The sequence below is a fragment of the Daphnia carinata genome, chromosome 4, assembly GCF_022539665.2.
Source record: "Daphnia carinata strain CSIRO-1 chromosome 4, CSIRO_AGI_Dcar_HiC_V3, whole genome shotgun sequence".
Lineage (NCBI taxonomy): Eukaryota > Metazoa > Arthropoda > Branchiopoda > Diplostraca > Daphniidae > Daphnia > Daphnia carinata.
This window is the reverse complement of record NC_081334.1, coordinates 7,934,204-7,961,927: the sequence shown is the minus strand read 5'-3', so window position 1 is coordinate 7,961,927 and position 27,724 is coordinate 7,934,204. Positions and strand designations below refer to the sequence as shown.

The 27,724-nt window shown below is 37.0% G+C and overlaps 3 protein-coding genes and 1 long non-coding RNA gene across 9 annotated transcripts; 1 reads left to right on the top strand and 3 right to left on the bottom strand.

The window, feature by feature from the left end:
- Nucleotides 1–637: 637 nt before the first annotated feature.
- On the top strand, nucleotides 638–1,946 carry LOC130687508 (COMM domain-containing protein 2-like). 2 transcript variants are annotated; one of them, XM_057510686.2, is made up of 4 exons: nucleotides 638–915; nucleotides 1,042–1,119; nucleotides 1,186–1,436; nucleotides 1,508–1,946. In XM_057510686.2, exons 1-4 carry the CDS (start codon nucleotides 858–860, stop codon nucleotides 1,700–1,702), a joined length of 582 nt encoding a protein of 193 aa, XP_057366669.1. In that variant the 5' UTR covers nucleotides 638–857; the 3' UTR covers nucleotides 1,703–1,946. The 2 variants fall into 2 exon arrangements, with proteins under 2 accessions (XP_057366669.1, XP_059350882.1); XM_059494899.1 differs by having other exon boundaries at nucleotides 1,490–1,946.
- LOC130687463 (long-chain-fatty-acid--CoA ligase 4-like) lies at nucleotides 1,459–5,597 on the bottom strand. Of its 3 annotated transcripts, none has more exons than XM_057510631.2 (13): nucleotides 5,474–5,597; nucleotides 4,971–5,106; nucleotides 4,689–4,904; nucleotides 4,311–4,631; nucleotides 4,078–4,246; nucleotides 3,860–3,997; nucleotides 3,505–3,781; nucleotides 3,250–3,440; nucleotides 2,949–3,187; nucleotides 2,743–2,890; nucleotides 2,632–2,673; nucleotides 2,363–2,544; nucleotides 1,459–2,294 (listed from the first exon to the last, which is right to left on the bottom strand). In XM_057510631.2, the coding sequence occupies exons 1-13, from the start codon at nucleotides 5,479–5,481 to the stop codon at nucleotides 2,211–2,213; spliced, it is 2,151 nt and encodes a 716-aa protein (XP_057366614.1). In that variant the 5' UTR covers nucleotides 5,482–5,597; the 3' UTR covers nucleotides 1,459–2,210. The 3 variants fall into 3 exon arrangements, with proteins under 3 accessions (XP_057366614.1, XP_057366617.1, XP_057366616.1); XM_057510634.2 differs by having other exon boundaries at nucleotides 2,363–2,523; XM_057510633.2 differs by having other exon boundaries at nucleotides 5,537–5,557.
- A 6,657-nt stretch (nucleotides 5,598–12,254) lies between these two features.
- Nucleotides 12,255–15,448, bottom strand: LOC130687495 (trypsin-1-like). Of its 2 annotated transcripts, XM_059494898.1 has the most exons (8): nucleotides 15,387–15,448; nucleotides 15,107–15,311; nucleotides 14,890–15,037; nucleotides 14,703–14,819; nucleotides 14,483–14,612; nucleotides 14,322–14,417; nucleotides 14,122–14,231; nucleotides 12,255–12,264 (listed from the first exon to the last, which is right to left on the bottom strand). In XM_059494898.1, exons 1-7 carry the CDS (start codon nucleotides 15,430–15,432, stop codon nucleotides 14,152–14,154), a joined length of 822 nt encoding a protein of 273 aa, XP_059350881.1. In that variant the 5' UTR covers nucleotides 15,433–15,448; the 3' UTR covers nucleotides 12,255–12,264; nucleotides 14,122–14,151. The 2 variants fall into 2 exon arrangements, with proteins under 2 accessions (XP_059350881.1, XP_057366653.1); XM_057510670.1 differs by lacking the exon at nucleotides 12,255–12,264 and having other exon boundaries at nucleotides 14,061–14,231.
- Nucleotides 15,449–21,984: 6,536 nt separating this feature from the next.
- On the bottom strand, nucleotides 21,985–24,181 carry LOC130687525 (uncharacterized). 2 transcript variants are annotated; one of them, XR_009000162.2, is made up of 9 exons: nucleotides 24,027–24,181; nucleotides 23,851–23,948; nucleotides 23,627–23,785; nucleotides 23,260–23,475; nucleotides 23,067–23,193; nucleotides 22,879–23,001; nucleotides 22,530–22,797; nucleotides 22,290–22,454; nucleotides 21,985–22,216 (listed from the first exon to the last, which is right to left on the bottom strand). It is a non-coding gene; the product is annotated as an uncharacterized LOC130687525 (long non-coding RNA). The 2 variants fall into 2 exon arrangements; XR_009420810.1 differs by having other exon boundaries at nucleotides 23,260–23,471.
- Between the last annotated feature and the right edge of the window lie 3,543 nt (nucleotides 24,182–27,724).

The window sequence follows — 27,724 nt, the reverse complement described above, 5'->3', positions numbered from 1 at the left end:
TTGATGCAAAATTTTTCAATTTTGACTGTTTATTTTCCTCATAAATAATTATTAAGGAATTTCATGATTTTAGAAAGGGGAGGGGGTGTGTGAAAAAGACGAAACTTTGCATTGATTGTTTGATGCTTAACCTTCGTCAAAACACGAAATCATTATAATATTTTTGTTGCTGGTGATTCCAGGAACAAGTTGTTATAAACGTTTATTTTTAGGATGCATTATTTAATCCCAAAAATTACGTTTGAAAAGTGGTTTTTGATAAACCATTATGGCGGCCATTTTTTTACCGCGCCAAGTTCAAATTTTAAAAAGTGTAAATAAGTGTAAAAAATTGTAATTATAAGTACATATTTACATTTTGTTTGTATCTAGAGAATTTCAGTATTCTGTCTTAGATAGAAAATCTTAAATATTAACTAAGATAAGTTAAACAAATTTATTTCATGGGTTCTCATTTAATTTACAATTTTACGTGTCTTTTTCCACATTTCAGCGTGGAAAAACTCCAAGCAGACAATATTCCAAAAAAACAATTGACTAACGCCCTGCGCGTTTATCATGTACCCCATAAGAAAAAGTGCATCTGCAACTATGTACTACTTAGTACATATGTACTGAGACCATGTTGAACATAGCAGTGTTGTTTTCAAAAGCATGTATCGGCATGTATCTAAAACTGTCTTCTAACTTGTACGTCATGCACAGCTTTATGCAATTCGTCATGAAAACCAAATTTTGAGAAACTTGTTTTTAGTTTTCGAAGTTTGATCTGTGCCTTCTCATTAACAGTTCGTCTTGCTGATGCAATAGAGCTAACACCAAATTTCATTGACGCTGTACCAAAACTAAACCTAGAAATGGACCTGTCTGCTAATTATGAGGAACTGACCTTTTTTCAACTGCATAGCGAGGATGGTAAGGACAAGAAAAAGTTTCAAACTTTATTTTGGTATCCATTTCATGTAGAGTGCTATATATTTCAATTTTAATAAGTAAAAAACAGATCTTTTTGTGCTGTTTTGTTATTCTATATAATTTTAGTACTAAAGGATTTCATTGGAATTGCTTGGGAATCTTTGATGAATAAAAGTAAGTCCAAGTCATATGCACACGCTGCAGGTGAGTGTAGTTATGTAAATTGATAAAAACTAGAGTTGTATGAAAACAAATTGAATCTGCAATTAGTGAAGCTGAACACTGAATATGTGACAATTGAGAAATTGGTTGGGAAGCTCTCACAGCTGCTATTAGAGTGTACCAAGCTGAAAGTTACAATGTCAGAATTTGTTGACAGCTTACAACCTATTTTACTTGACAAAGTATTCTTGCTGTGGGAAAGTGTAGTCGTGAAGAAAGAAATTCTCTCGGAAATATTGCGGAAAACTGACATTAACCATGTTGAATTCTCAACATTAAATTGGAGGTTTGAAAATACAGTAAGAATGACCACATCATCAATATTTCAAAAATTAAGTTTATTCTCTTGTAGTAATCACGGTATTTTTAGCTTGCATCAAAAACATTGGAATCATATGAAAACACAAATCTTTTCATGGAGCTACAGCTGAAGGATAAATATTCCAAAAAACATCATCACTTTGTTGTCAACATTCCAAATTTGTTCCATTTGACCAACATACTGGAGGTTGCCTTAAATGAAACTAAAACGAGCCATGTTCGAAGAGTTTCAGCTATCAACTGAAGAAATGAGCACTCATGCACTGTTGGCCCAGTGTAAATCAGTCAAGATGAAAGTTGTATATTTGGTGTTAACAAGCTCCAAGCAGAAAATAAGAACAAAGTAATAATAATCCTGTGTGTTTCAATTGTTCATTTACTTAAATTAGGTAAGTAGCAAAGAATCATGACAACCAGGCATCCATTCATTTAGTAACCACCATCTTCTTGGCATTATTTAAATAAACTTACAACAACTTGTCATACAATATTACTAGTACTCCTGTTATACTTTTGATGAACAGTAAATATGCCTGGCACTCCAACATATAGAGGTTATGAAACTGTAGGATATTACATGTTTATATCAACAAACATGCCACTTGCTCAACAGGACTGCAGAAGTATCGTCACTAGTCATCTAATAATTCCCATTCGAAATAAGAATCACGAATTAGACAAGAATTGGAACTGTTGACTACAAGAGATTCGACTCCGAGATTATGAGATTGGGAATGACATCGTTGTAGTTTTTACGAATACATCCGATCGATCAACAACTGATAACGATCTTGGATGTTTTTCCTTTTCAGCTTAAATGCGGCTGTAACAAGCCCCTAAATAAATATTTTTAAAAAATGATGCTACAGAAACTTGAAATGAAGCTTGTCATAATATAAAGAACCATGTCTGGCGTCCAAACTTCGGAGACGAGCTTAAGCGCTTGCGGTATTTCAAACTTTTGCAGTCTACAGTTCAAACCATATTTTTGAATTTCAGCGAGGAAAGATTTTTCAACGATATTGTTAAGGCAAATTTCTTCAATATTTTCCCACGCTATGCCACCTGTGATACAATTTAGATGCTCTTTACGACGTCCAATTCCCGTAAAAAAGGTAGTAACCGAGGCCGCTTATTTGGTGGTTATATATCATAACTACAATGCTTACTTACTTTTCACGGCGATTGCCTTCAAATGATCCAGGTTCGGCATAACTGTTTTGTTAAATTATAAAGGAATTATATTACCATTTGGATATACATCGGAAATATAATTATTCTTACCTAACGCGACAACAAACATCTTGGTAGGATCTGCGTACACGCATACATTGTCTATTAAGGGACAAGTTTTCAGCTCAGATTCAACCTTACCCAAAGAGACATACTCGCCAAGTTGCAACTTTACCAAGTCCTTCTTGCGATCGACGATCTTGCAAAATAAGGAGGTTAGTGATACTCGAATCCCCAAATAATGTTTTTAAAATTACTTTCAAATTGCCTTCCGGTCTGAATTCGCCGATGTCTCCCGTGCGAAACCAATGCCTACCGTTTTCTTCGTAGAATTCTTCCGCTGTTTTTTGTGGTTGTTTGTAATAACCAACTGCGACGTTTGGTCCACCAACATGAATCTCCCCACGCGGATAGGGTCGGTCTTTTACCCTGTAATTGCCTTCTTCCCAATTTACCAATTTGATATCACAGCAGGTCAACGGCCCTCCGGTCATTCCTTCAAAGAAATTTGGCGCTAAAACAGTTCGGCATAACAACTTCACTTGATAATAAATATACCGGTTGATCGATCATCCATATCCATCATTGTAGTTGCGGAACACGTTTCCGTCAAACCATATCCCTGAAGAACAGGGCAGCAAAGGGCAGCTCTCAAACATCTATGGGTTTCGGGGGCCAGGGGAGCACCTCCAGCCAGAATAAATCTTATACGTCCGCCTAAAATTGCTCGAATGGGTCGAAATATCAATCTGAAAAAAAAATAGAGAAATAGATAGAGCTGTATATAATCAGTTATTTTTAAACAAATCTTACGAATTTATTATGGGTGTATCATATCCTCGTTGGAACCAGTCAAGCTTGTATTGCATCGCCAAATCAAAGATGGCTTTCTTCATGTTCGAACCACTTGCCACTTTATCTTGAATGCTTTTGTAAATCCGGTCGAGAATAAGCGGAACACTGGCAATTATTGTGGGTTTCAACACGGATGCATCCCCTTTGCTACCTCGTTTGATCTTGCTTGATTTGTCGGTCATTGTCAAGGGGTTGGAATAGCCGATTGGAATGCCATATAACATACACATACTCTCTAAAGAGACAAGTAATGTTTATACATAAATATATATAAAATCATGGACAACTAAAAACAAGTTTGAACGTGACTAACCACCAATAAGTTCAAGAACATGTGCCAGTGGCAAATACGCCATATACACATCATGTTCAAAAATTTCGGCAACATTCGTATATGCTAACATGGAGCTCATCACATTTTGATGACTCATAAGAACTCCCTTTGGTGGACCTTTGATACCAGATTGATACAGAAAACAAAATTGATAAGAGAACTTTTACAAAAAATAAAAATAAAAATAAAATAATAACCTGTAGATCCACTCGTGTACATAACGATGGCCGTATCCTCAGGTTTTGGCAATAATCCCGTTTTACTTGACATCTCTCCTAATCTTATAACTTCACGGTAAGGAAGAATTTTTACTAAATCCCCATAGCCGGAAAAATCTAGAGGCTTTATGGCATCCTCAAAGACAACCTGACAGAAAAAATTTAATTGTTTGAGCTATTTAGAATACTCAACTGTAATAAAACTTTATTACCAGAACCGTGACGTTCGGTGTGCAGGGCAAAATGTTTCTGAATTTCGGTAATAATTCTTGTGACGTAATGACACACGAAACTTCAGTTTCATTGATACCATGGATCAATGCATCTTCTCCCAGGGTTGCATACAATGTTACAAGCGGCATATTTTGCTTCATACAGCCATTCGAAGCAATAAGCCACTCGGCTCGCGTTTCGGCAAATAAGACGACATTTTCTTTTGCATTGATACCCAATTCACGAAGGCCACGGCCAAAGCTTTCTGCTTCGTTTTCCATTTGTGTGAAACTTCTCCATTGATAGCTACCCAATACAAACTACCATGTGGACATATTAGTAAAATTTACACTTTGTTAAAGATGTTACTACAATACCTTTTTGAAAACTCTACCATTGGGTTGAATCTCATCTTCTTCAGCTAAAATTTCCCTTGTACCAAGTGCTGCTTTCTGTCCATGTTGGCGCACAGCAAATCTGAATACTTTTTCCATTGTGTCAATATTGTCTTGAATGAATCTAACATGAACCTCACTGATTTGAGATACACTTCGATACAAGACAAAATCATCACCCTGCATCAATGCCACTGACTGTAAAATGCATGTGCAAATATGAGTAATCAGTACAACGTGTATGAGAAGTTTTTATCTATTTACCCTCAATCTATTATGATTAGCTCTAGCTTTCCAGGGTTTTTGGACTAGAAAATAGATGGGCCATGTGATGATTGTGTATAAACACAGTACACATTGGATGAGGAACAAATAGGCCTTTTCAGTAGGCATTTTAAATCTGGTGAGCAAAATCATTCGTTACTATCAAGCGAAATAACAAATGTGAAAGGCGTTATTTCAACTTCTCAATTGTGGTCTAGTAAATTAATGCTTAATATTTAATTGCACAGCATCACAACTTTGTGACTGCCTAAAGTAAATTACTTTAATTTTAGTATGGATCTAACACTTTTAATTTACTTTTCATGCAATGCACCAATTCATGAATGTAGTCTTAGAAAACATGAAGCATTTATTATTAACTAAATCTGTAATGACAATTTATGATTCGCTATTTGCAACGTTATGCTATTCATGTAATTACGCTGAGGTATCTTAAACATATTTGCGTGATATTACACTTTGGTCTCTCTAAACCGAATTACCTTGTCATCCCAAATGTCAATAGGGAGATTTCTCAAAAATGTAATTTTTCGATGTTTACTTACTACAACATGAGACCACCGAAACAACAGCCTTCTGACCCGCGCAACATAAGATGAATGAATTTGATGCCGTAAAATTGAAAGACTGCATCTTGCAATCCAGACATACAAGGCCAACCCGACATACGGTGTTTTCTTAGGCACCATATCTAGCTATTCGTCGTTAGATGGCATACAGCGTATTTACAGATTCCCGTTCCTAGAAACAACTAGCGATCCTTTCGGTTATCTTTGTAAAACAGTAATCTGAGTAGTATGGGTGTATTCTTTTTTTTTAAACGCGATTCGCTCATTTTTGATTCACCAGGATAAGTTGTGCCCTGCGATATTTTTTTAAAACCTTACCTAACGAATACCGAATGCGAGAAAGATTTGACTGACACGACGAGCTTGGTTTTTAATAGTCATGGACAGAGAAAATCATTAAACCACTTGTACCCATGGAATCTATTTCTGACTACGTTTAATCTTGCACTTTGGATTCAGCGAACTTGATAAATATTTTTGAAATTTTGCTATCATATAAGTGAATCAAGAAACTGATTTTTCCCCGTTGTGATTGACGTATTCAAATAGCTATGGTCAATACAAGACCAATTTAGGTTGCCTATTTACAGTAGATTTAACACAGACATACATTTATTTCCACATCGCTTTTTAAATTAGTTATATTAGGTTATTACTGTTTTCCACGCAGAGTCATCTTCTGGCGACGTCGACGGAATACCATGGACGGCGGATTATTTTCGCGGCCGGAACCAAAGTAGTGGGGGAACAGGTAGAGGATCACGCCACGCAAAATACTACCGACATTGGTTATCCATTATACTCATGCGTAGTGTGTACTAAAAATGAAATGTTGCTTTACCTCAATGCGCCAAGGCGGAACGAACCTCACTCTGCTTTATACCCTAGTATTTCAATAACTGAACAAATGGTATCGTAAATTTGAAAGCTGCTGAAAATCCAAAAATCCCATGCTTATTGTCGTATAACAATTTAGCGTGAGATAGCGTGAGCTTTCTTGGGCTAACAAGCGGCCTGTTTACATGTAGTTCATTAATCGATTGGGTATCGATGGCGTTCATCTTTTCTTTACTCGAATGGTGACTTATTTAAGTACAATGGCAACTGCTATTTTTCTGCCAAACTAATCAAATGCGCTTAATGGCTGAAACTTGAATTTACATAATTCCCGACGTACATTAAAGGGAGCGAAAGATCGTAGACTATCGCCAAGGAAATCTGGTGATTTACAAAAGATGCAACGATAAAAATATGGCATTTAGATTAATACACTTTTGCATTCGTTAAGCGTCGAAAACATTTTTAAAATAATCATACACTTAAATTCTAAAAAACCGTTCTCGATACTTGCCACTAGAGCCACCACAGGGTTTTTAAAGAAAAGAATCATTTTTACTAGCATAAGCTATTATACCAATAAAACGGTGCCAGTTTAAAATGTCGTTTACGTGCAAGACGGGGCTTTATATCTGAAGAGAGAAAACTGGGCAGCCAACAACAGCAGGAAACTGGAGATCAGAGTCGGTCATAGATCAAAAACAGCGTTAAACTTTTTCGATCTCGCAATAAGAAGCGGTTGATGTGCGTTTCCATTAAACCAGGCTAGACTTTGACTAGCCGAGAGGCAATTGTTGTAGGAGTAATCAAGAAAAAAGTTTATTTTACAGACAAGTACTCCATTAGAATTGCAAGTAAAAAAAAAAAAATAATAATAATATAGATTAAATGTATCACTACGCAATCTACATCGGCGTTTGTTGTCTTTTGGGAATGAAGTTACTCTGACTAAATTGCCGACTGTAGTATTGACTTATTAGTTATGAACAAGAAAACTAAAATGTTAAATATTTAGGCTACAAGTCCCTAACAGTGCATACTTGAATCATGTCTCCAAGTGTTGCTTCAGATTTTTGTAGTTATGGGTGCATTTCATGACATATGCGCGTACGAAAGTAGGCCTATCGCTGACAGTTACCAGATTCAGCATTTGCGTAGAACCACATACGTAGAACTCAATATAGTTAACGTGCTGTCTATAGTACAATCCAGAAAAACTATTTTGTGTGGTATTGTCAGGGGACTAACACATATAGAAGGGATAATTTGTCGTGGCGATGCGTGATGTGTGTACACAGAAAAGTAGTAGCAGTTTAGCATAATTGTCGACTACTGCAGATACTGGTTATCGCTAGTCGCTCTGTTGCTGGAAGGCCTTTTCCGGAATCTTTTTGTTACAACCTGATTTTACAGGAAACGTAAAAGGCAAGGAAATCTTAACCTTTGAGCGCTAAGGCGATATTGAAAGAAAATGAGTTTTTTGCAATCTACGCGCAAAAAATTCTATTTGGTTCTTGAAGTTTTCCAAAAAGGATCATAATAGAGAAAATGTGGATAAAAATAAATCAGGTTAGGTATATTAAGTAGCTGTGTGAAGTTACAATTAATGACTGAAGGCACGGAATCCTAAGCAGAAAATCCCGAGAAACAAAACAAAACAAAACAAGGCAAGACAAGAAAACAACGATAACAACAAAGAAATAAAGAAAAATTTGTTTCCATTTCTTAAACGTTTCATTCATGGCTATACGAACAGAAAGTGCGCAGTGTCCTTGCGGGTTCATATTCGCTTAAGCTATTGCTGTATATAGGATGCGCTATCCACTGATAACCGAAAAAATGCCCTTATGCCCTAGTGCCCTCGGCCTTAAAAACAAGTGATATCAGAACGTTCCGTGGATTTACAAAGAAATATTTTGCTGCTGCGTATCGTCCTAGAACATGACCTTGGTAAAAATTTAAATGAGGCAAGCATTTTCTCATACTCCATCACAACATTACATAATTCCTTAATTTTATTTGAATTATTACATATCGATATTCGCTTTTCAGTTAATTTATAATGGCGAACTGATGGGTCGGTAGCTGAAAAATAACACGATTTCTTGGCACGATTGGTGCTGTAGGAATGGATGATGCACATTATGAAGTAAAAGAGTAATAAATAATGTCATGATGCATGCAGGAGAGGTAGGGGCATGTGGAACATCGAACAATTGAAAAAGATTCTTTTTTTGCCTTTTTTGAATCGTCGCTTGGTCATTTTGTCTCAGACCTAGATGGCATTTTCTGTTTCACCTACAAAACGCTAAATGAATAATTGAAAATAGTTGTTCATGATTTGGGTTTCATTTCTTGATGAATTCATGATATTTTTTCCAAAAACATTTCTTCTGATCTTGGGAAAGACTTCTATACTTTAGGAACAAATGTAACACCTTGTTCAGTTTAAGCTCGTCCCCAAACTAATTGGGTCGATTTTTTACTGATCGAGCCGGTCATTTGGATTTTCGGGGCGAGTAAGTCGGGTTAAGGACCACAATCCAATTTATAATCTGGTTGTATAATTACAGTGCTCAGCCCGGTCACAAGCAATCGATTCCGAATACCAGTATAATCGATATATGAAAAGAAACCCCAGGATCTTTCAGTTCAATCAGACGTCTCGATCGTACCTGAACAGCCGTTTTCGGAGCGGAATGGTTGGACGGCCCGATCTCAGCTGATCGATACAGTGGTAGAGAAAAGAACAAGGAGGACCAAGGACAAAATAATCAACATAACGACTAACTAAATTTGAACACATAATAAATTCTACACTAGAATTTGCCTTTTAAAAATTTTTGTGTATTATTCCGACATAAGGGCTAATATTTTAAACTATCAATAGCCAATCCGATACAAGAATTAAATCATTATACTGCCGCAACGATGGTTATTTCAGATGGGAGTTCTGAAATCCGGTAGTAGCCACCGCGTCAGTATGGAACAATTAAGTATGGTCTAACTCGTTAGAGGACGCCGTTATCGTTAGACCATTGATGCAAGCTATCCATTTCTTATACACTGTTTTGAAATAATTTCCATTAACAAAAAAATCGAATATAGGCAGCGCAGTTCAATGACCTAGAATGGGAACAGTTTTTACAAAAGGTAAAAACATTGCCTACAAGCACCTTTGCAAATTTTGGTTGAACTCTTCTCTGGTGTGCATTACAACTTTGGCGACAGAAAAAATTTGGTGTAATATAAATAAAATACAAATACGTAAGGATTTTGAAAAGGTAAAATGTTGTGTCAAATTCATTACGTGTTCAATTAAGCTAGTCTTCCCGTCGAATTTTATTTCACTTTTTAATACAGCTAGGCTTTATGAGGGTGTTATTTGACCACTAGTCCTATTTTTTCCGATTTTTTCCGTTGAATTCAATGTAGACTTGTCAGACTTGCCGCGATCGCGATAAAAAAAATTGATCGCTGATCCGATTATTTGAGATTGATCCGAGATCGGATGGGCAATAAAAAAATTGATCGCGATCCCATCATTTTTAGCGATTAATCTTTTCGCCATCTAGCGGTCGATTAGTTGTCGCATGTAAGTATTTTACTAGCTTTGCTGACGAACGAGAATTGACAGATACTGTTTAGTACTCACTCTTATTTTTGATATACTAAGTACATTATAGTGTGAATTTTTTAACATTAGATGGCTTCTAAAAATGATCGGAAAAATGATCGGTAAAATACGATCGACGATCCGACCAATCGTAAATAATTGGATCGCCGATCACGATAAAAAAATTTATCGGGGCGGCAAGTCTGAGACTTGTCCTAGCGTCGAAATTCATTTGAGGATTTTTCAACTTCAGCTGTTATGGCGACGATTGTCTCCTTTAGCAGATGTCGCTCCCCCGAGTTTCGTACAATTGGTCCTCTCTTCAAACTCTAGCCCCTTCACTAAGGACATGTACTCTTTTGGGCGAGTTACCAAAAGGCCTGCAGAGTTTCCGACTTTTGGTTGCAGGTTCCTCGACACTTGGATATCTGGTAGGCCTACACGACAATAGGGCATTTGCCTATCGACGTGTGAACTAGTGGTTGCCGTCGTTTGGGCACGATAAGAAATGTTGCTGACCCCAGTTCCCGAGATTTACACTTTTCTTTTGATTAGGACTTTTTTTTACTTTGTGATTTGGATCAGTGAATTTGCAGGATTTTTAATGCCGACTAAAAACCGTCAATACAATTCGTTTCATTGTGTACTATGACATCATTTCGTTTGCGATACGAGAATCGTTGTCATGGGGTGGTTCTTACATCTTCAAATTTCGCTAGTTGCTCTCGGGTTTTTAAATCCTCAACTTCGATCAAATGTAAAAACTACATTTTAAAAAGTCCCAAAGGCTAAGATGGCAGATGGGATGTTTCAATGCCGTTATTTAACAACCTATACTAAGATTCTACCAATAAGTTTTTTGTTTAATAAAATAAAAAATGCTGAATATTTGTAGGGTAGTTTCGTTAATCTGATAAACGAAGTGTTAAAGATACACCCCGTTCCAAATGGCGGCTTTCCCCAGGCGGGGCGTGACGAATAAATATTAGGTGATAAACCTGATAAAAAACTAATTAATGGTTTATTGACGGACGTGAATAACAATAAGTTACTGTACCTTCGTGTCCAAAATACCTTCGATTTTCTTCAGAGGAATCATCACATTGACTGATATCGCACCCCATACCATTACATTACTCGCCATGTTGTACTGTAGGTTGTAAGGAGTATTTTTTAAAGCTGTCACCTTCAAACCGTCGGACGAATAAACAGCGTTTTGTTACCAAATATTGAAAATTTGCTTTCGCCTGAAAAAAGAACTCTAAACCACTGATCATTAGTCCAATTAACATGTTCTTTGTCAAACGCCAACCTTTTGATAACATTTTGCTTTCGCAATAAGACTTTCCCCCTTTATTTGAATGTTCATATGTGTAAATTACCATTCCTTGAATTTTCCAAGGCATAAATTTTCTCGTTCGTTCGTGAAAGTTATTGTTTATCGCAAGGGGTATTCTTTTTGTGCTATGGTGGCTAATAGTTTTTTTCAGTAGCGATGATTTACAAGGAAATCGTCGATTGAAGAACACGTAACGTAACGAAGAAAAGCCCCCCAATTCTTTTTTACAAGACTCAACGTAAAAAGTTTGTTATACATTATATTACTTTGACCTCTTTGCCTTTAATTTTTGGTTACGCCGTTAATTGAAGGGAAAAAGAGAAAACCTACTAAATATATTATTTAACTATCAAGCATTCCCATAATAGAAATACAGTGGAACAAGCAAATGCCCCCATTTTGGTAAAGATCTTAGTGATGTTTTGCCATTTTTTCAATCAGGAGAACAAATATCTAAACCTAGGCGGACTAAGTGAAACCCCTAGTGACATGGATATCTAAGAGCGCAAAGCTCAGTGTAGTGTGTTCCGTCGAAGAAATGCAGACGCCCTCGAGCCCGGTACAAATTCAGCTGCTTCTGTAAGAAACGTGCCAAAACCTAGAATAAAGCTTTTCACAAGCAGAAAAGTCAATAACGGAAGAAGTGAGGTTATAACCTCAATAAAACTTCAGCTGTTACAATTTAAATAAAAATACGTGTAGTTGGCAACTAGGATATCTTCTTTCGTTTAAACTGACTTTGTTGCGGGAGGGAAAGGATAAAAGAAAAATTTAGTCTATTGCCCTCCAGAATTCGGGAGGTAATAGCATTTTCGTATTGCCCTACAAAATGTAGTGGAAATGCGGATAGTTTCTCAGACTTCATACAGGCATCAAGGTGAGTACGCAGTAGATTGTGGTCGTACAGAAGTGTTGCAGAATCTTGCCTGTTCAACAAACTGGTAGACAAGGCAATGACAAACACGCCGCAGTCAAAGCTAATTCTTTGCCGCTGGCAAGATTTACAATATAGTTCATCTCTTTGTGAGGTGTTGAAAAGATGACATGCAGCTCCAAATGTGCCTAGACCGCCATTTACTTTCCGTCATACTGTCGTACAACATGACGTGGTCTGTTTGCAGAATACATTTCCAACACCCATTGGTCTGATCCATCGTGCACGATTTGCATTCGTTGCCATCCAATGGTCTGGGAAAATTCCAGTGTACCGCCTATGGTGCACCAGAATAATCCACTGATCTCTGGGTGTTCGTTCTTTAAGGATTTTCATGGCTCTGTTGATGTAGCGTTTCTACCTTATCGCGAAAAAGCATCAACTGTTTACTCCTGTCCCGTCTGGATGAGCAAACCCCTGATTATAATTCCTATTTCTCGGTAAAAAAGATACATTAATTTCTTAACGAATGTGATTATGCAATATAAGTACCTCATTAGGTAATGGATTAGTTCGGGGTGATGTTAGAGTGATGGATGGAGTACCGTGGAGCAAGGATTCCTCAACCTCCACGTCTTCACTGATCATCATACTGTCGCCAACAATTCAGCTTTCTCGGTAAGTAGCATATCTTTTATACCCATGCTTTCCGGCTCAATTCCAGTATCTTTCCGGTGTTTGCGATAAGAAGAAAATATCCATCCTCGGACGGCCTCCCGTTTTTGGAGCTGTTCGAAGATGGAGGGAAGCACACGGAGATGGAAAACATTATGTAAAGCAAAAAAAGAACATTCCAAAAGATTCGATTTCCTACTGAAGTTTCAATAGGAAATCACACAATTCAACACCATTTAACCAATTCAGCCACATAGCTCAACTATTGCTGTCGTGGCAATAGCCTCATTAATAGTGCCATCTGGATTCCGGGGGCGATAATATAAATATAATATACGTCACTTTTTTTTTGTATATCATTTGAAGCGCTTTGGTCGTCCCCTAGCGTTATTCGTACCATACGGTCGCTTGATCGTCCGCCACTGATATCATTTGTAACAATTTTATCCATAAAGACATGTTTTCCCATTGGTAAAAATTTTCTTATTCCTACAAGTATGCCAAGTGTAACTTGGTTTGCGAAGATTGCAGTCGAAAAAACCTTTTTTTTATTTGGAACATTTTTATCGCATATTTTTTCTTTTCTTGATTTGTTTTACCTTCCACGACAGTTTTGTTTCTTTTCTGGAGGATTTGATGAACTTCCAAGGGTACGGTCGATGGGTTAGTGTTCATTACCACCAGATCAAACAATAGCGGGTGTTCATATTTCGGGTTTAGGATCGGAGTTTATTTAAACTTTATACCAAGGCAACGACAAAAAGGGAAAAAGGCATGAGACTGAGAGAAGAGCCGAATTAGACTGTGAGAAGACTTCCAGCCGACTGTCATGCTGATTCTGACTTCCCCGACTCTTACTGCTTGACCCTGGCCGACTCTATCGCGTGGAGGTTATCTGTCAGTATGTACAAAACTTTAAAGGAAAGGCGAGGGAAAAGTGAATTGACCGTTAAGATTAAAAAGTGAAAAAATCAAAACAACGAAATTAGGGTCAAAAGAAGCCTATGACGGTAAGGACAGTAAATGCAGCATGTTCGATTTTAATGAATTCGATCGAATGAATAACTTTGGTTTAAAATATTTTTGGGTAGGCGGATCCTTCCAATGTGTTACCGATATATTACTTTTAAAACGATGACGCATCATAAGGCAACACTGATTTAAGGATTCTAATATGCCCTACAACTGTTTATTCCCTTTAATGAAAGTGCGTGAAAGGACTACAAAAGTTCAGTTATGCTTGTAAAAGTTTAATTGTTAGCAACGGTGGTGGCGATCCAGTCGGAGAAGTAAGATACTTCTGTGTAGACACCATAGTAACCAGGCAAAGCTATAGATTATGAACGACGAAACAATTAGAACATGGCCAAAGTTCAAAAATGTCGTTTTACACTCTGAAATGCTCTGGAATTATCTTTACCGCAATCTTTCCCCCATGATACGATTCCGATTAGCTGCTCAGGCTGACTGGTAAAAAGGGGTCCGCCAGAATCTCCGTTGCACGAATCCAATCCACCTTTAAAATAAGCAACATAATTAGTTATAAATCTACTTCCAGGTTTCATTATCAAATATCACAACCTTCTGGGACGCCAGCACATATGAAAGAATCAAACATATCAACCGGACCGTAAGAACGCCGGCACTCCATGTCTGTCACTGTAGGGATGCTGACTTTATTCAGTACGTCTGGTCGATCGGGGTTGTTGAACTTACAAAAAACCAAGAATCCAAAAAGTCACATTCGGCTAATGGCGAATACTTCTAATAATGATTGCAGTTACTATGCCCAGTTACTTACTTCGAGATTTCCCCATCCTGTGACTGTGACATTCGTTCCAGCTGCGGTCTCTTGTCCCGTAGCAGGTAGAGAAATAGGACCAATTTTGCCCGAAGTAAAATCAAGTGGAGATAGCAGCTTGTTAACATAAAATGTTGCATTTTTTATTGTCTGAACATATTTCAGCAAGGTGAAAAACTTAGGTTACCTTGATTAAGACGATATCATTTTCCAGCGTAACGGTATCGTAATCCGGGTGCATAATGAACAACTCGACATCGGAAAATTGTTCGTAGCCGCTGGTTGTTGTGAAGCTATGCTCACCGGCAACTATTCTAGTTGCGCTGACTAAGGCACTAAATAAAGTTGTTGTTTTAACTAAGTGTTCCCATTCACAGATCAGGAACTGATTTAGATTATTTTACTTCTCTGTGCAATGGGATGCACTAACGATCCATCGGTCATTAATAACTGCCCCACCACAACGGTGGCTGTAAGAACCGCCTATTGCTCGTGATTGCATAGATACCATAAACGGAAATTCGTTTGGTATTGCCTCTTCCCCACCAACAATTAGTGGATTGGCAATGCTTCGACTCAATTTTAAATCATTCCGTGTTGGCGGAAAAGCTAAAATGATGAAAAAATAACAACACAACAGTTATTTCCACAGCTTCTGTAGAAAACTGAATGAATTTGGTTTACCAAACGCGTATTGCAATATAATTACTCGAACAACAACTTTGAACATTTTTTTCTTCAAACCACGAGCTCCAAACAAACAAAATTATGTAGCATAAACATTTTGAACTCAAAGTAATATCTTATCTGTATGGAACCAAACTGTCATGTATGCATATCAATCAGCAGATTAGCGTTTTTTATTGGCTTTGAAATATCACTCAGCATTATCAATTTGTTGTGTATCGCGTCAAGTCCATCCATTGAACATAGATTAAAACAATGAATTATATAAATGAATAAAACTAATAATATAATAAAAATCCCCCCCCCCTCTCCCCGAAATATGCTTCTCATAACAAATGTCTCCTCGGAAATATAAAATTAAATTTCGTTCATCGGCATTGAAGAGTCAAAATAATACTTAAATCTTAAAATATCAAAATGAGAAAATAGAACAAATGGCATAACATATTATTTTAAGCATTTATATGGATTCTGGAAAATTGGTCCAGATATAGGTTTTAGTTCCGGTGGGTGATAGGGTTTCTTACAAAACGATAAGCCACAAAATTAATGTTTTCCGTACCAAAAAGTTAAGACTGATTACAATGACGGAATAAAGCTGTAAATGCATTAAAAATGAACACTAGGATAAAAGAAAAAAATTACTACCGCTTTCTTCTATTTTATTCACTCTTGAAAAAATTTTTCTTTAGCACAATTCAGTGGTGGCAGAGCCAAACGTTCAACCAGAAGGGTTTTCTGAAAATCAAAGCAAAACCGCGAAAACCCCTTAGTTTGGCGTACATTTACCAACTTAATTTGACATTTGCCAACATACTAACAGCAGACAAGAGCATTTCATTTTATGACAGCATCCAACAGGCACATAGCAGACGTCTCTACAAAGAATAATGCAAACAATTGGAAGATACTTGCCATTTCATTTTATTGATGCAATTTTTTTACACAAATTTGGCAACTGCAACAAAGATAATGATTGTTACAAAACCTTTGCACATTAGCAAAACTTCTTGGTTAAAGATCATTCTTTAATATCGATAATACATCTGGTAATTAATGAAAATATTCTGATCGACCCTGCAGACCACTACTTTGCAAAGAAATTCAGCCAAAATTCCATTGCTTCAAAAGGCAAGGAAAAATATTTCCGAAAATAAACAGAATGGATGTGAGAGAAAAGTGGTTGTTTACTGAAAAGACATCACGGCGACCAACTAAAACAATAGTTCATGTTGTCGTCATTTAACGAAACAAACAAGGGAGGAAGACAAAGTGTTACTTGAAAGAATGGTATTCAAATGGCTGAGAAAGAGTTAAACTCGCCTGAAATCTCTTCGTAGTAGTCGCTATACAACTCTGCACGACGTTAAAACGTTGTTATTTATTTTTACTTGTGATTTTGAACTAGAGAACCTTGAGAAAAATTTCCCGGCCAGATTGAATTAGTCTGACGCATTAAAATAAACAAAGTTTTCTCTGTTGCTATAGTTTTAAACTGATTGACCAATCATTCATGTCTCCTAGGCAATTCAAATGGTGACTGGGAATCACCTTCCAACAACTCTATTATAATAACCCTTTCATGATTGGTATTATTAGTGGCATGTACGTACACTAGTTAGTGAAATAATTTTTATTTCTTAACTTTCCAGTTGATTCAAGCAGGTATGTCAATAGCAATGCAATCCCTTTTCGAGAGGAAAATGATGATGATGTAGCAAAAGAAATATATCAACATAACAAAATAAGTTCCATGAATGACATTGTTGCGACTAATAGTTAATATTTTACTGTAATCTAGCAGGATTCTATGGCGTTATAGAGGACAACCAAGGAATAGTTGTTGATGAAGAACAATCAGCTGATCTTGGTTGAATCTAAGTTTGGTGAAATCTATTTTGGCAGTTAATAATGTTGACTGTTTTGCGGATATTATGGGGTGGGTTTTTATAATCAGTAATTGGTGAAATTCATGGATGTAAAGAAATTGACGGATATGTGTGTTATTTAACGGACCGGAGCGTGAGCGGGTTCTTTTTGAATCTGCCCTCAGTTTGCTACATCATCATTATGGACTATTTTCCTGCGCACTAAGTACTCGAAGTTATTGAAAAGTTCTGTTTGGCATTAGTTTTTGTTAGCAATATTCTGATGCTATCACATTTCTGATGAACAATGAAAACTAGATGTTTTCTTTTTTCTAGCTATATATAATTCTAGTAGTGATTGGCGGTGAAATAGGGCTGGAAAAATAGGACTGAAAATTTCCCGTCCTATTTCTACCGGAGAAATAGGACTGGGAGAAATAGGACTGACTTTTAAAAACTTTTAGGGCAGTCCTATTTCTCCATGGCATCAGTCCTGTTTCTCCTCGGCATTAGTCCTATTTCTCCTTAGAAATAGTCCTATTTCATTTACTTTGCTCCAGTAGGAACGATGAGCCTTCATATTGCGTAAGAGCGTCGGCTTATATCGTGAAACCAGAACGAAACTGTGAGAAATTTTTCTAAAATGGTTCTAGAAGAAGTAAAAGAAGTTTGAGGAAAAACTATCTTACCCATTAAAAAAGATTTGCAACTTTTAAATCAGCTTGTCTCTTACTTCAAAAGGTATCGTTGTTTAAAGAAGATTAACCTTAAGACTAATTTTAGTAAACAGATAAAAACAAGCATGCTACAGAGAGTTGAAACTTTTTAAAAAGAACTTGATTCGCTCTTTGATATTTCGGTTTCTGATTGTTACAAGCAACAGACCGGTCACGTAATCGTAACCGGAAAAAAGATTGGGCTTTTCTAGTTGATAAAAATAATGAGAGAAAATTAGTAATCAAAGGTGGGGACTTATGAGACAGACGTTGATTTCGAAACCAGGAAAGAATTGAGGCTCCAACTAAATAAAAAGAGGTCGAATGCAAATTTAAATGATGAAGACATTCGCAATCATTAGTGGAATATAGCGAAGGTGAAATTTCAGACCCGACTGACGAAGTCGAAGACATATTCAATACGCCGGACAAAAAAAAGAAAAAAAAGTCACCAACTATCCCCATTGAAATTCAGTCAAATAATCTATAAAGAGTTTCTACTCCAGTGTCTGACCGCTGTGGATTGTCTGTTCGAAAGCAGCTTCTAGTGCAATCAAGCATAATCTGTACAAATGGTGGTTCAGTTGACGACTTTCCATTATCTGTGGCATCAGTTTGGCGGCATAGAAATTCAGCACGAGAACGTAACGCAAAGCAGATTATTGCAGATTGGATGGAAAATGGCAAACCCAGGTTCCCGATTTTACACTGGGATTTAAAACTTATCGAATTCTTACCGGGAAAGAAAAAAGAAAGAGTAGTGCTACTCGTAAGTGGTTCATCAAATGGGTAAACATAACTTGTCATGGTTTTTCTTTAACTTTAAACATAAGTTTATGCGTGACTAGTCCTAAGCTTAATGGAATCCCAACAATGGAAAATTCAACTGGAGTTTCTCAAATGCAAGCTGCTATTGCTATGAGTGAAGAGTGGCAAGTTAAAGATTCTCTAGTTGGATTTTGCTTTGATACAACCGCTAGCAACACTGGTGTCCGTGCTGGTTGTGCAATTCTAATTCAGCAAGAACTCAAGCAGAGATTGCTGTGGTTGGCTTGTCGTCATCATATGATGGAACTTCAAATAAAACATGCATTTAAATCGCTATTTGGAGATCGGACAGGTCCTGAAGATATTTTATTTAAGTGGTTCAATACCTTATGGGGTGACGTTTATCATGACACAAGCGATCTCGGTAAGAATTTGTTGCTTAATATTATTAATTTTGAATAGGATTGCTCAATATATTCCGATTTATAGAAGTATTTGCATGGCCAAGTGACGAAACTTCTGAACTTTGGATGCAAGCAAAGGCCAGCAAAGCCTAGTTAGAATTTGTCAGTGCAAAAGGAACTTTTCCGAGAGCGGACTATAAAGAATTGGCCGAATTAAGTTTAATCTGGTTGGGTGGACAACTGCCAGGAAATAAGAAATTTTCTTTTAAAAAACCCGGTGCCTTTCATCATGCGCGCTTTATGAGCAAATCAATCTATCTTCTCAAGATGGAATTGCTGTCAAACAGAATTCCAATGGACGCTGAGGATCGAAGATCAGTTCACCGACTGGAAACGTTTATTGGACTCTTTTATTCTACCTTTTATCTTCGCTCTCGCATTGCTGTGTTTGCTACTACAGACTATTTCCATTTTTATGGCAAGATGGGCTGGTATCGTGATTAAGACCCTGAGGTTGCCGATGCTGTGAGAAATTCTATTGAAAGGCATCTATGGTAAGAATTATTATTATTTTTGAGCTCGACTCTAAAATGGTTTTGACTAAAGTACGTATCATTAGGTATCTTACCGAAGAATTAGTTGTGCTCTCTATATCAACGAAGATCTTCCAAAATGTTTACGTAGTTTAATGGCGAAAAAACTATACAATATTACGGCCAGCTGAATTTTCGATATCACAACCAATATTTCCTAAATTGGAATCTTAGATAATTTGATTTCGTTGATAGGCCCGAATTCTTGGTTAGTTTTCAAGCGACGGAAACTTGAAAATAAGCAAGACTGGATGCATCTTCAGATTGAATATTGGGAACTAATGACCGACTACCAGACGGTGAAAAAGTTCGCAAACCAACTCGAAATTGCGCTGAGCGAAGCGTGAAGCTTGTTGTCGATTTTATAGATTTTACAACAAATGAAAACCAACGTCAATATCTTTTCCAGGTTATTGAAAAACACCGGCAATCTGTTCAATGTCTTAAGAAATCTAATTTAAATAAACAGCGACTTTGAAAAATCTTTTCGTTTTTACTTCCTTTTTCCAATATCAGCCTATATTTGTTTGATTACTGGCACCCCTAAATCTATTACGATAAGGTTAAAATTTAGACTAGTTTCTTATCATCAGACTTGCCGCGCCGATCAATTTTCCGATCTCGATCTCCGATCCGATCTTTTTGAGTTTGATCGGATCGGCGATCAAATTTTGCCGATTGCCGGAGAAATAGGACCTGGAGAAATAGGACCCGGAGATTTAGGACCCCAAAATAGGACCTGGAGAAATAGGACCCGGAGAATTAGGACCCAATCATCAATCATATTTTGAAGGGTCCTATTTCTCCCTCATAAGGGTCCTATTTCTCCAAAGTAATGGTCCTATTTCTCCTTGGGAAATAGCCCTAAAGCCCGCTGTTATAAAGGAAGAACCGGACGGCTTATGTAGTTTTCCGCACTCCAAACCACGTTATCAATTGCTCGTGTAATCAGTCCATCATAACTTCTTTGTTTGAATTCATATTTGTATTTTTTTTGCACGATTACACGCATTATCTATTGCTTTACACAGCTCATGTATAAAAGTTATGTTTATTTTTACACAGTGTTTGATTTTTTGCCCTTGACCTTTCGTTAGTGGCGTTTCCAGTCCTAGTATCGCCCTCCCCCCTGGCTGATATCCTTATTCCATGCGAATTCCCGGAGACGAGGGGCATGCTTTCCCCTAAGTACTCCTTAATACACTGATAAATAATAAAAAAATTATATATATATTATTTAAGACAAGCACATTTTTTAATAAAAAAAATATATGCCGCAAAACCATAAATAGAGACCTACGTGGCAAGAACGAAAATAATGAGTTCCGCTCGGATCATGGAAGGCATGCCAGTGTATTGTTATACAAAACTATCATGGCACGGCTTGTAAATAATGGAACACGAGGCAGCTCATCCATGTCAATATCGGCAATTCATACGATAAGTTTGTTTTTTTTTCGCTAGTTTATTCAGTTTATGCTTTCCTTTCATTTTTCGTTTTCTTAATGTTGATTTATCCCTTTTCTGTTGTTGTTCCTTTCTCTTTTCTTGTTCTTCGATGCGTTCAACCAACTTCTTTCTCGTTTGTGATGTTGATTTTATTCTCTTTCCTAATTGGTTTATCAAGCTCGCAATCAATTCCACATTTTTTTTAACCTATTGCGCTTAGTATTCTTTTATCTGTTAAAATACAGAAAAGTAAAATTAGTTGAAGGTCTATTTTTTTTTGTCGAAATCAAAGTTTACCTTGGCATCTGTTATTTTTCCTTTGTTTGTTTAGTTTCTTCTTCTCCAACTTATCTAACTTCCGTTTAAGTTGAGTTTTCATTTTATCAGAGTCCTGCTTTTCCCCTGAAATTGGATGGCATATGCTGGCTTGCCTTCCTTAAACAAAAAGATTATAGCACATACATACCCTACTAGCCTTTGTCCGTCCCAGGGACATCCCATCTACGTCCTGGCTGGCCGATCGGGACGTCCTATTCTGACGGCAGATGTACGTCACCAGGATGTCCTAATGTCCGGTTTTAGGGACGTCCACTGGAGGACGTCCTACGGACGTAATTAATTGGAAGTCCTGGTAACGTCCTTATTTGGGAGTACTACGGACGTCCTTAGTTGGACGTCTGCAGGATGGCAAATCCGTACGTTCAGTGAACGTACGTATTGGAACATCCGCGGAATGTCCGGATCGCGGCAGCCAAAGGACGCAAGAAAATTTGTTTAAATTAAAATAAAACCATAAATTTTTGGTAATTGATTTACATTTATTTTTACAAAATACAAACAATTAAACAAAAATTTAGCAGGTAACATCAAAAGCCTAAAAGGTCCCGCTTCTTCTTCACTGTCGGTGTAAATGAACTTGCCAGCTCTATCACTAGTTTTCGAACTGGCTTTTTTGGAACCAAGCTGTGTAATGGCTACATCGAAATCGCTGTCGACCGAGGTAATTGATGTTTGCGAAGGTGTTCTCACCTGGACGGAAAGAATAAAAAATGGGAAATTGTGATCGGCGTAGAAACTCGAACAGGAAGATGATTTGAAATACCGGTCTCTTCCATCTACTGTTTGTTTCAGTATCAGAGGCAGCCGATTCGGCACTGATGGAAGATAGCGAGCGGAATCAACGACTTTCGTCCCCATTCATGTACGTGCGTTTGTATGGGTTGTCTTCCTTTAAATGATTGGGACGACCAACGATTCCATTTTTATCCTGCAACCAAATAGATTCAACGCACACAGATTGAGAACTGTTTCCTTGTCATCGATAATTACGGAAAAGCCAAACCTTTTTCATTGCGGGGATGTTCGACTGTACGCCTGCTATGAGTTGAATGACTTGTTCAAAGCCTTCTTTTTGGATCGTTTCCCCACGTAAATATACAAGGTCATAGACATTGGAGCCATGATTGGCGTCAGTTCTGCTGGGGTGATAGTTTTTTGTAGATCAGACAGAGACAAAATCGCTGTTGCTTGTGGAAGGTTTGTTCTCGCAATCGAAAATACGATCGTGATAATTTCTCTCTTCGGCTGACCATGTAACACAAATTTCGAACCTACAGCGAAGAACAGTTTTTACTGACAACTCTGCATTTAACGAGACAAAATAATAAAGTTAATGAGAAGTATGTTCATACCCTCTCTAGGTCTTGTCGTAGCTGTACAAACAATTTCATACGTTCCATATCTTGCTGTTGTTGCTGACTTAATCTTTCCGTTTCAGTGGTTTTGGGCGGTAGCAATGGTCTGTCTCGGTTGGACTGGAAATTTTAAAAAAGAAAATTGATTGCTTGTAGTAGAGACACATGAATTTGGGAGCACACACCTTTCGTTTAAGAACCCAAAAGTTGAAAATTTGATCAACGACAACGACATCGAGATCAAGATCTAGCGTCCGCGCCGTTTCATTAATGCTGGCATGCTTATAAAAGTCCGATTCGATGAGTTGTAGCCTTTTCACACACAAGTAACTCTAAATAATTAAACGCAAAACGTAAAAATGTTTATGTATCCTATACTTTTGGGCACGGATTAAGTGCCTTTCTTCGACGGTCATTTCTTTTTTCAGCTTTCTAACGGATTGGGTGTTCTCCTCCCCCTCGCCTTCAACATGAGATCCCGTGATCCATATCCAATATTGATATCATGGAAATCAATAATAAGGAATAGTGTTACGTGCTCCTGGACATTTTCTTGGGCACTGCTCAGCGATGGTACCGATTTCGGTTTGCTACCTAAGACGATAATAAATTAATGTAGTTACTAGTTGAAAATGCATCTAAGTGAAATGATAATTAAAGAATGGCTCTCAGATACTATCTAGCAGGAAGATTAGAACGAAAAGCCTTTAAACCATAAAAATAAAATTAATTTAGATTCAATTACACATATGTGTCCATTCATAGCTGGGTGTGTAGTTGGTTTTCTCCTCAACAACAGAATTGGATGTCTTGCTTCTGTAAATTGAAATCCGTTAAAGCTCAGTACTTGCATCTTGAGATTAATGTCTTGACGTAACTAACAGCTGTAATGCTGTTATTTCATCTGAACGATAAGAAAAATGATTACATAAATTTCACGAACAAAAAATCTGTGAAAATCTAGATTACCAGAAGGATGATAGCTATAAGGCAGCTAACAAGTTGGTTCCCAAATGGTTCATGGTAAATCATGCTCTAGTTTCATGATTCTCCTTGAAAGTAACCACCTAAGAAACATTTCGGATTAGTAATGTGTGTCAAATTTCCAACTGCAACTAATAAAATTATGTCTACACTTTAAATACCTTTCCTTCCAAGTAAATTTTTTTCTTCTGTGGTGCTAATGCCAACAGGAATTTGAAATGTACCAAAACTGCCAAACCTAGGTAATAGAAAATTTTTTATTTTACTGAAACTAGCCACTTACCTGTCAAACAAACACCGCTTACAATAAGCAACTTCAACGATTCAACGATTCGAGCTTGAAACAGTCGTCTGCTTGTAGTAACCGTTGCCATATATATCGTAAAAAACAATATTTTGCGCAAGGGCAAACAGTGTTTTATTATGAAATTAACGTTTCTTAAATTATTTTTATATAATAATTTTCTTAGTTATCTGTGTATTAAGAGATACTTATGTGCCCTCCCAAGAATCCTCATTGAGGCACGAAGAAAAAAAAAGTGAATAGCGACCCTAGTAAAGGGCGGGTGATGGTAGGCCTGAAAACACCAGTAAGAAAATGTGAAATGCGAAAATCCAAATACTGTATAAACAAAATTACTTTTCTATTAAATGAGCTCTAAAAAGCAATAGAAAAAGCATATAATCCTGCAAAAATATTATGAATGTAAATTGTTTTAAAAAAGTTATAATGCAGTGAAAAGGCGTCATATTGATAACGGTGTTTGAAGTGCAGAAACCAATATAAGCCGTTCGGTTTTTTTTTTCAACATATCGGAATATTAAGCCCATTACACATTTAATTTTTTTAAGATGGAGAAATAGGACCTCAAGGCTGGAGAAAAAGGACCCTCAATAGGGAGAAATAGGACCCTTCAAAAAATGTTTGAAGATTGGGTCCTATTTCTCCAGGTCCTATTTCTCCAGGTCCTATTTGTAGGTCCTAAATCTCCGGGTCCTATATATCCAGGTCCTATTTCTCCGGCTACCAATTTTGCCGATCATTTTTACCGATCATTTTTGTGCGACATCTAACGCTAAAAATTTACACTGTTTCACGAATGTAGCATTGGCTGTCACAGCGACAGTCAATTGTCAACTGTCACTGGCGGCCATTGAGGGTGAACACTAAACAGTTTCCCTCAATTGCCATTCGCAAAAATAACAGTGAAATAGAACCATGCGACTGCAAAATCTACAGCTAGATGGCGAAAAGTTCGATCGCTAAAAAAAATCGGATCGCGATCAATTTTTTGGGATCGCCGATCCGATCTCCGATCTTTTTCAAAAGATCGGATCGCAGATCAATTTTTTGATCAAAGATCGGATCGGCGATCAATTTTTGATCGCGATCACGGCAAGTCTGATTATCATATAGTAATTTATTATCCTTCTAAAGTACATAATTTTAAATTAAATATTTTAGGCGCAATTAATTTTAATGCTTCAAAAAAGGGCTTTAAAGCTATTTTAAAAAATCTGGCAAGACAAGAAAACAAAATTATGAAGTAAAAAAAATAACTAAGGCTATTTGTATATGGAACGAGAAAAAAGTACATGGGTCAATTCGTAAAACGGAGATTCGATACATGTTGAAAAACGGAGATTTACAGTGTTTAAGATCACCAGGATAGGACTGTGTAGAAAAGACCGATAGGAAGAAGGAGACATCCAACCACCGGAAGGGGTATCATGGCACGTGAGGTTACTCGAATAGTAGGGATAGATGGGGGAAGGAGCAGACACTGTATTAGAAAATGGATTAGATGCGCACTTAAATGATTACAAATGATGATAAAAAGCCATTAAACTCCTAGCAGCTTCATTTACCCAGCTTGAGTAAAGAATAAACGGACAGAAAGAGATAAAGAGGAAGTACGAATATTCTTTCGGGTAGAAGTTGTTAAACCACACACACGGCGAATCTCCTTCCTGGGAACCTCCTAAAAGGCTCTTAGCCTCCCCAGCGCATCAATCATACCGTCGAGAATTACTGAGGAAGGCCACAAGAGGCTGGAAAATTGTGGAGGAACATGCCAATAATCCAATAATTCAATCCAAGAAATTGTTGATGATATGCTAAGGAGTGCTTTAGGAGATCCCTCCATGAAAGTAAGACTCGTGCGTTTTAAAGTATCACAAAAACATTTGACTGTTTCAAAGAAATATATAAAATCAAGTAAAAGTGTTAGATAATGTAAATTTTGGGGTTTACCATTCTTTATTCAATAAATTATTACGGCGGCTGTTTTTCACACGAACGACGAAAACAATGTGTGGGTTGCAAAAACTAATCGCTAACGTTAATAAACTAACAAGGGCAACCAAAGAAATAATTAAAAACACAAACAATAACTCTTTTAATAAGATGGAGGTCGAGCACTACAATAAGTGAAAGAGGAGACCGATTTCAATCATACCACCTAAAAAAATGCCTATGGACTAACGTATTGCACCTTCTCCGTAACTGGACATGTTATTTCATGGTATTTAATAAATAATTAATAAAATACTATTAGAGCAAAATCAGAATATGTAAGAGCTGTATATTATGTAAGGATAGTAGTAGGAAATAGTAAAACATTTGTGCAATTGAAAAAGTTTGTTATGACCACATAAAGAGCAATATAAGTAATAAATAAGAGTATATTGTTAAATGAACTCTACTAAATACAATAAACTTCATGTTCTGCTGTAATTTTAATTAAAATAGCATAAGAAAAAAAGGTTTTGTGAACCATTTAAGTAAAGAGTTAACACCATATGTATTTTAAAAAGGAAAATGCATATAAGCCGAGGCTCCTCCGCAAAATAGTGCCTATATTATTTCACCGCAAATCCCAATAAAAAATAAAGTTTTTGAAATTGAATATTCAATTTCCAGTATTCTTTTGTCGTTTATTATTCATTCTATGTTTTAATTACATTCAAATGCTATATAAGCCGCCGCCGTTCAAATAATTTATATAAAGCCGCTGGGTATATCGAAGACATGTGTCACACAATTTTTTTCATCATGGGAGGTTCTTGGTACTAGCTGAGGATGATGTAAGAGAGATATTTTTAGAGAGAAATTCACTGAACCCTGCAAACCCTCAAAATTCACAGACAGATATAGTTACTTTAGCAAAACAAAAATATGAGCGCCAGAATAGCAGTTTGATCGCCAGAATGTGATGTAGGAGTTTGAACTGCCCAGGCAAATATTAAGTAGGTGGGGCCACCTCAAGCGATCGCAGCGCCAATCTAACCGCATATACCAGGCATTCGAATAATGATCACACAAACCAAATTAATACTACCATGTGTCTTTGCATGAGAGAAGGGAACACTGTTGCGCGGTGAACGCACCAATTGGAAAGCATGAGAAGATATTATCGATGAATAAGGGTGAACGATTGAAGGTGTTGAACTGTCCTTTAATCTAACGGCAACAATGAAGAAGCCTTTTAAGCAGCACCTAAACTTCCTTAGGTACACTTTCATCTTTCACGGTCTCGTGAAGGATTATTGTGTTTTTCACCGGCCTGAGGGAATGCCGGATGGAATGCCGGAGGGAATGCCAGAGGGAATGCCACTCCTGCTACTAATAACAGCAGTAGTTGCCAAATACCCAGACATATAATAGAAGGCTGACTGTCGTTGCCTCCCATTTCAACTAGCGTTGCTGAGCTGAAAAATAAACTAAAAAAAAATTTCTTAAAAAGAAGGGGGGAGGTACCTCTGCATTTAAACTAAAATGTTATCCAGTAATTTAAAGGCAAATTGTGAGGGATTAGCTACTTTTACGCATGTTTATTGGCAAAATAAAAATATCTTT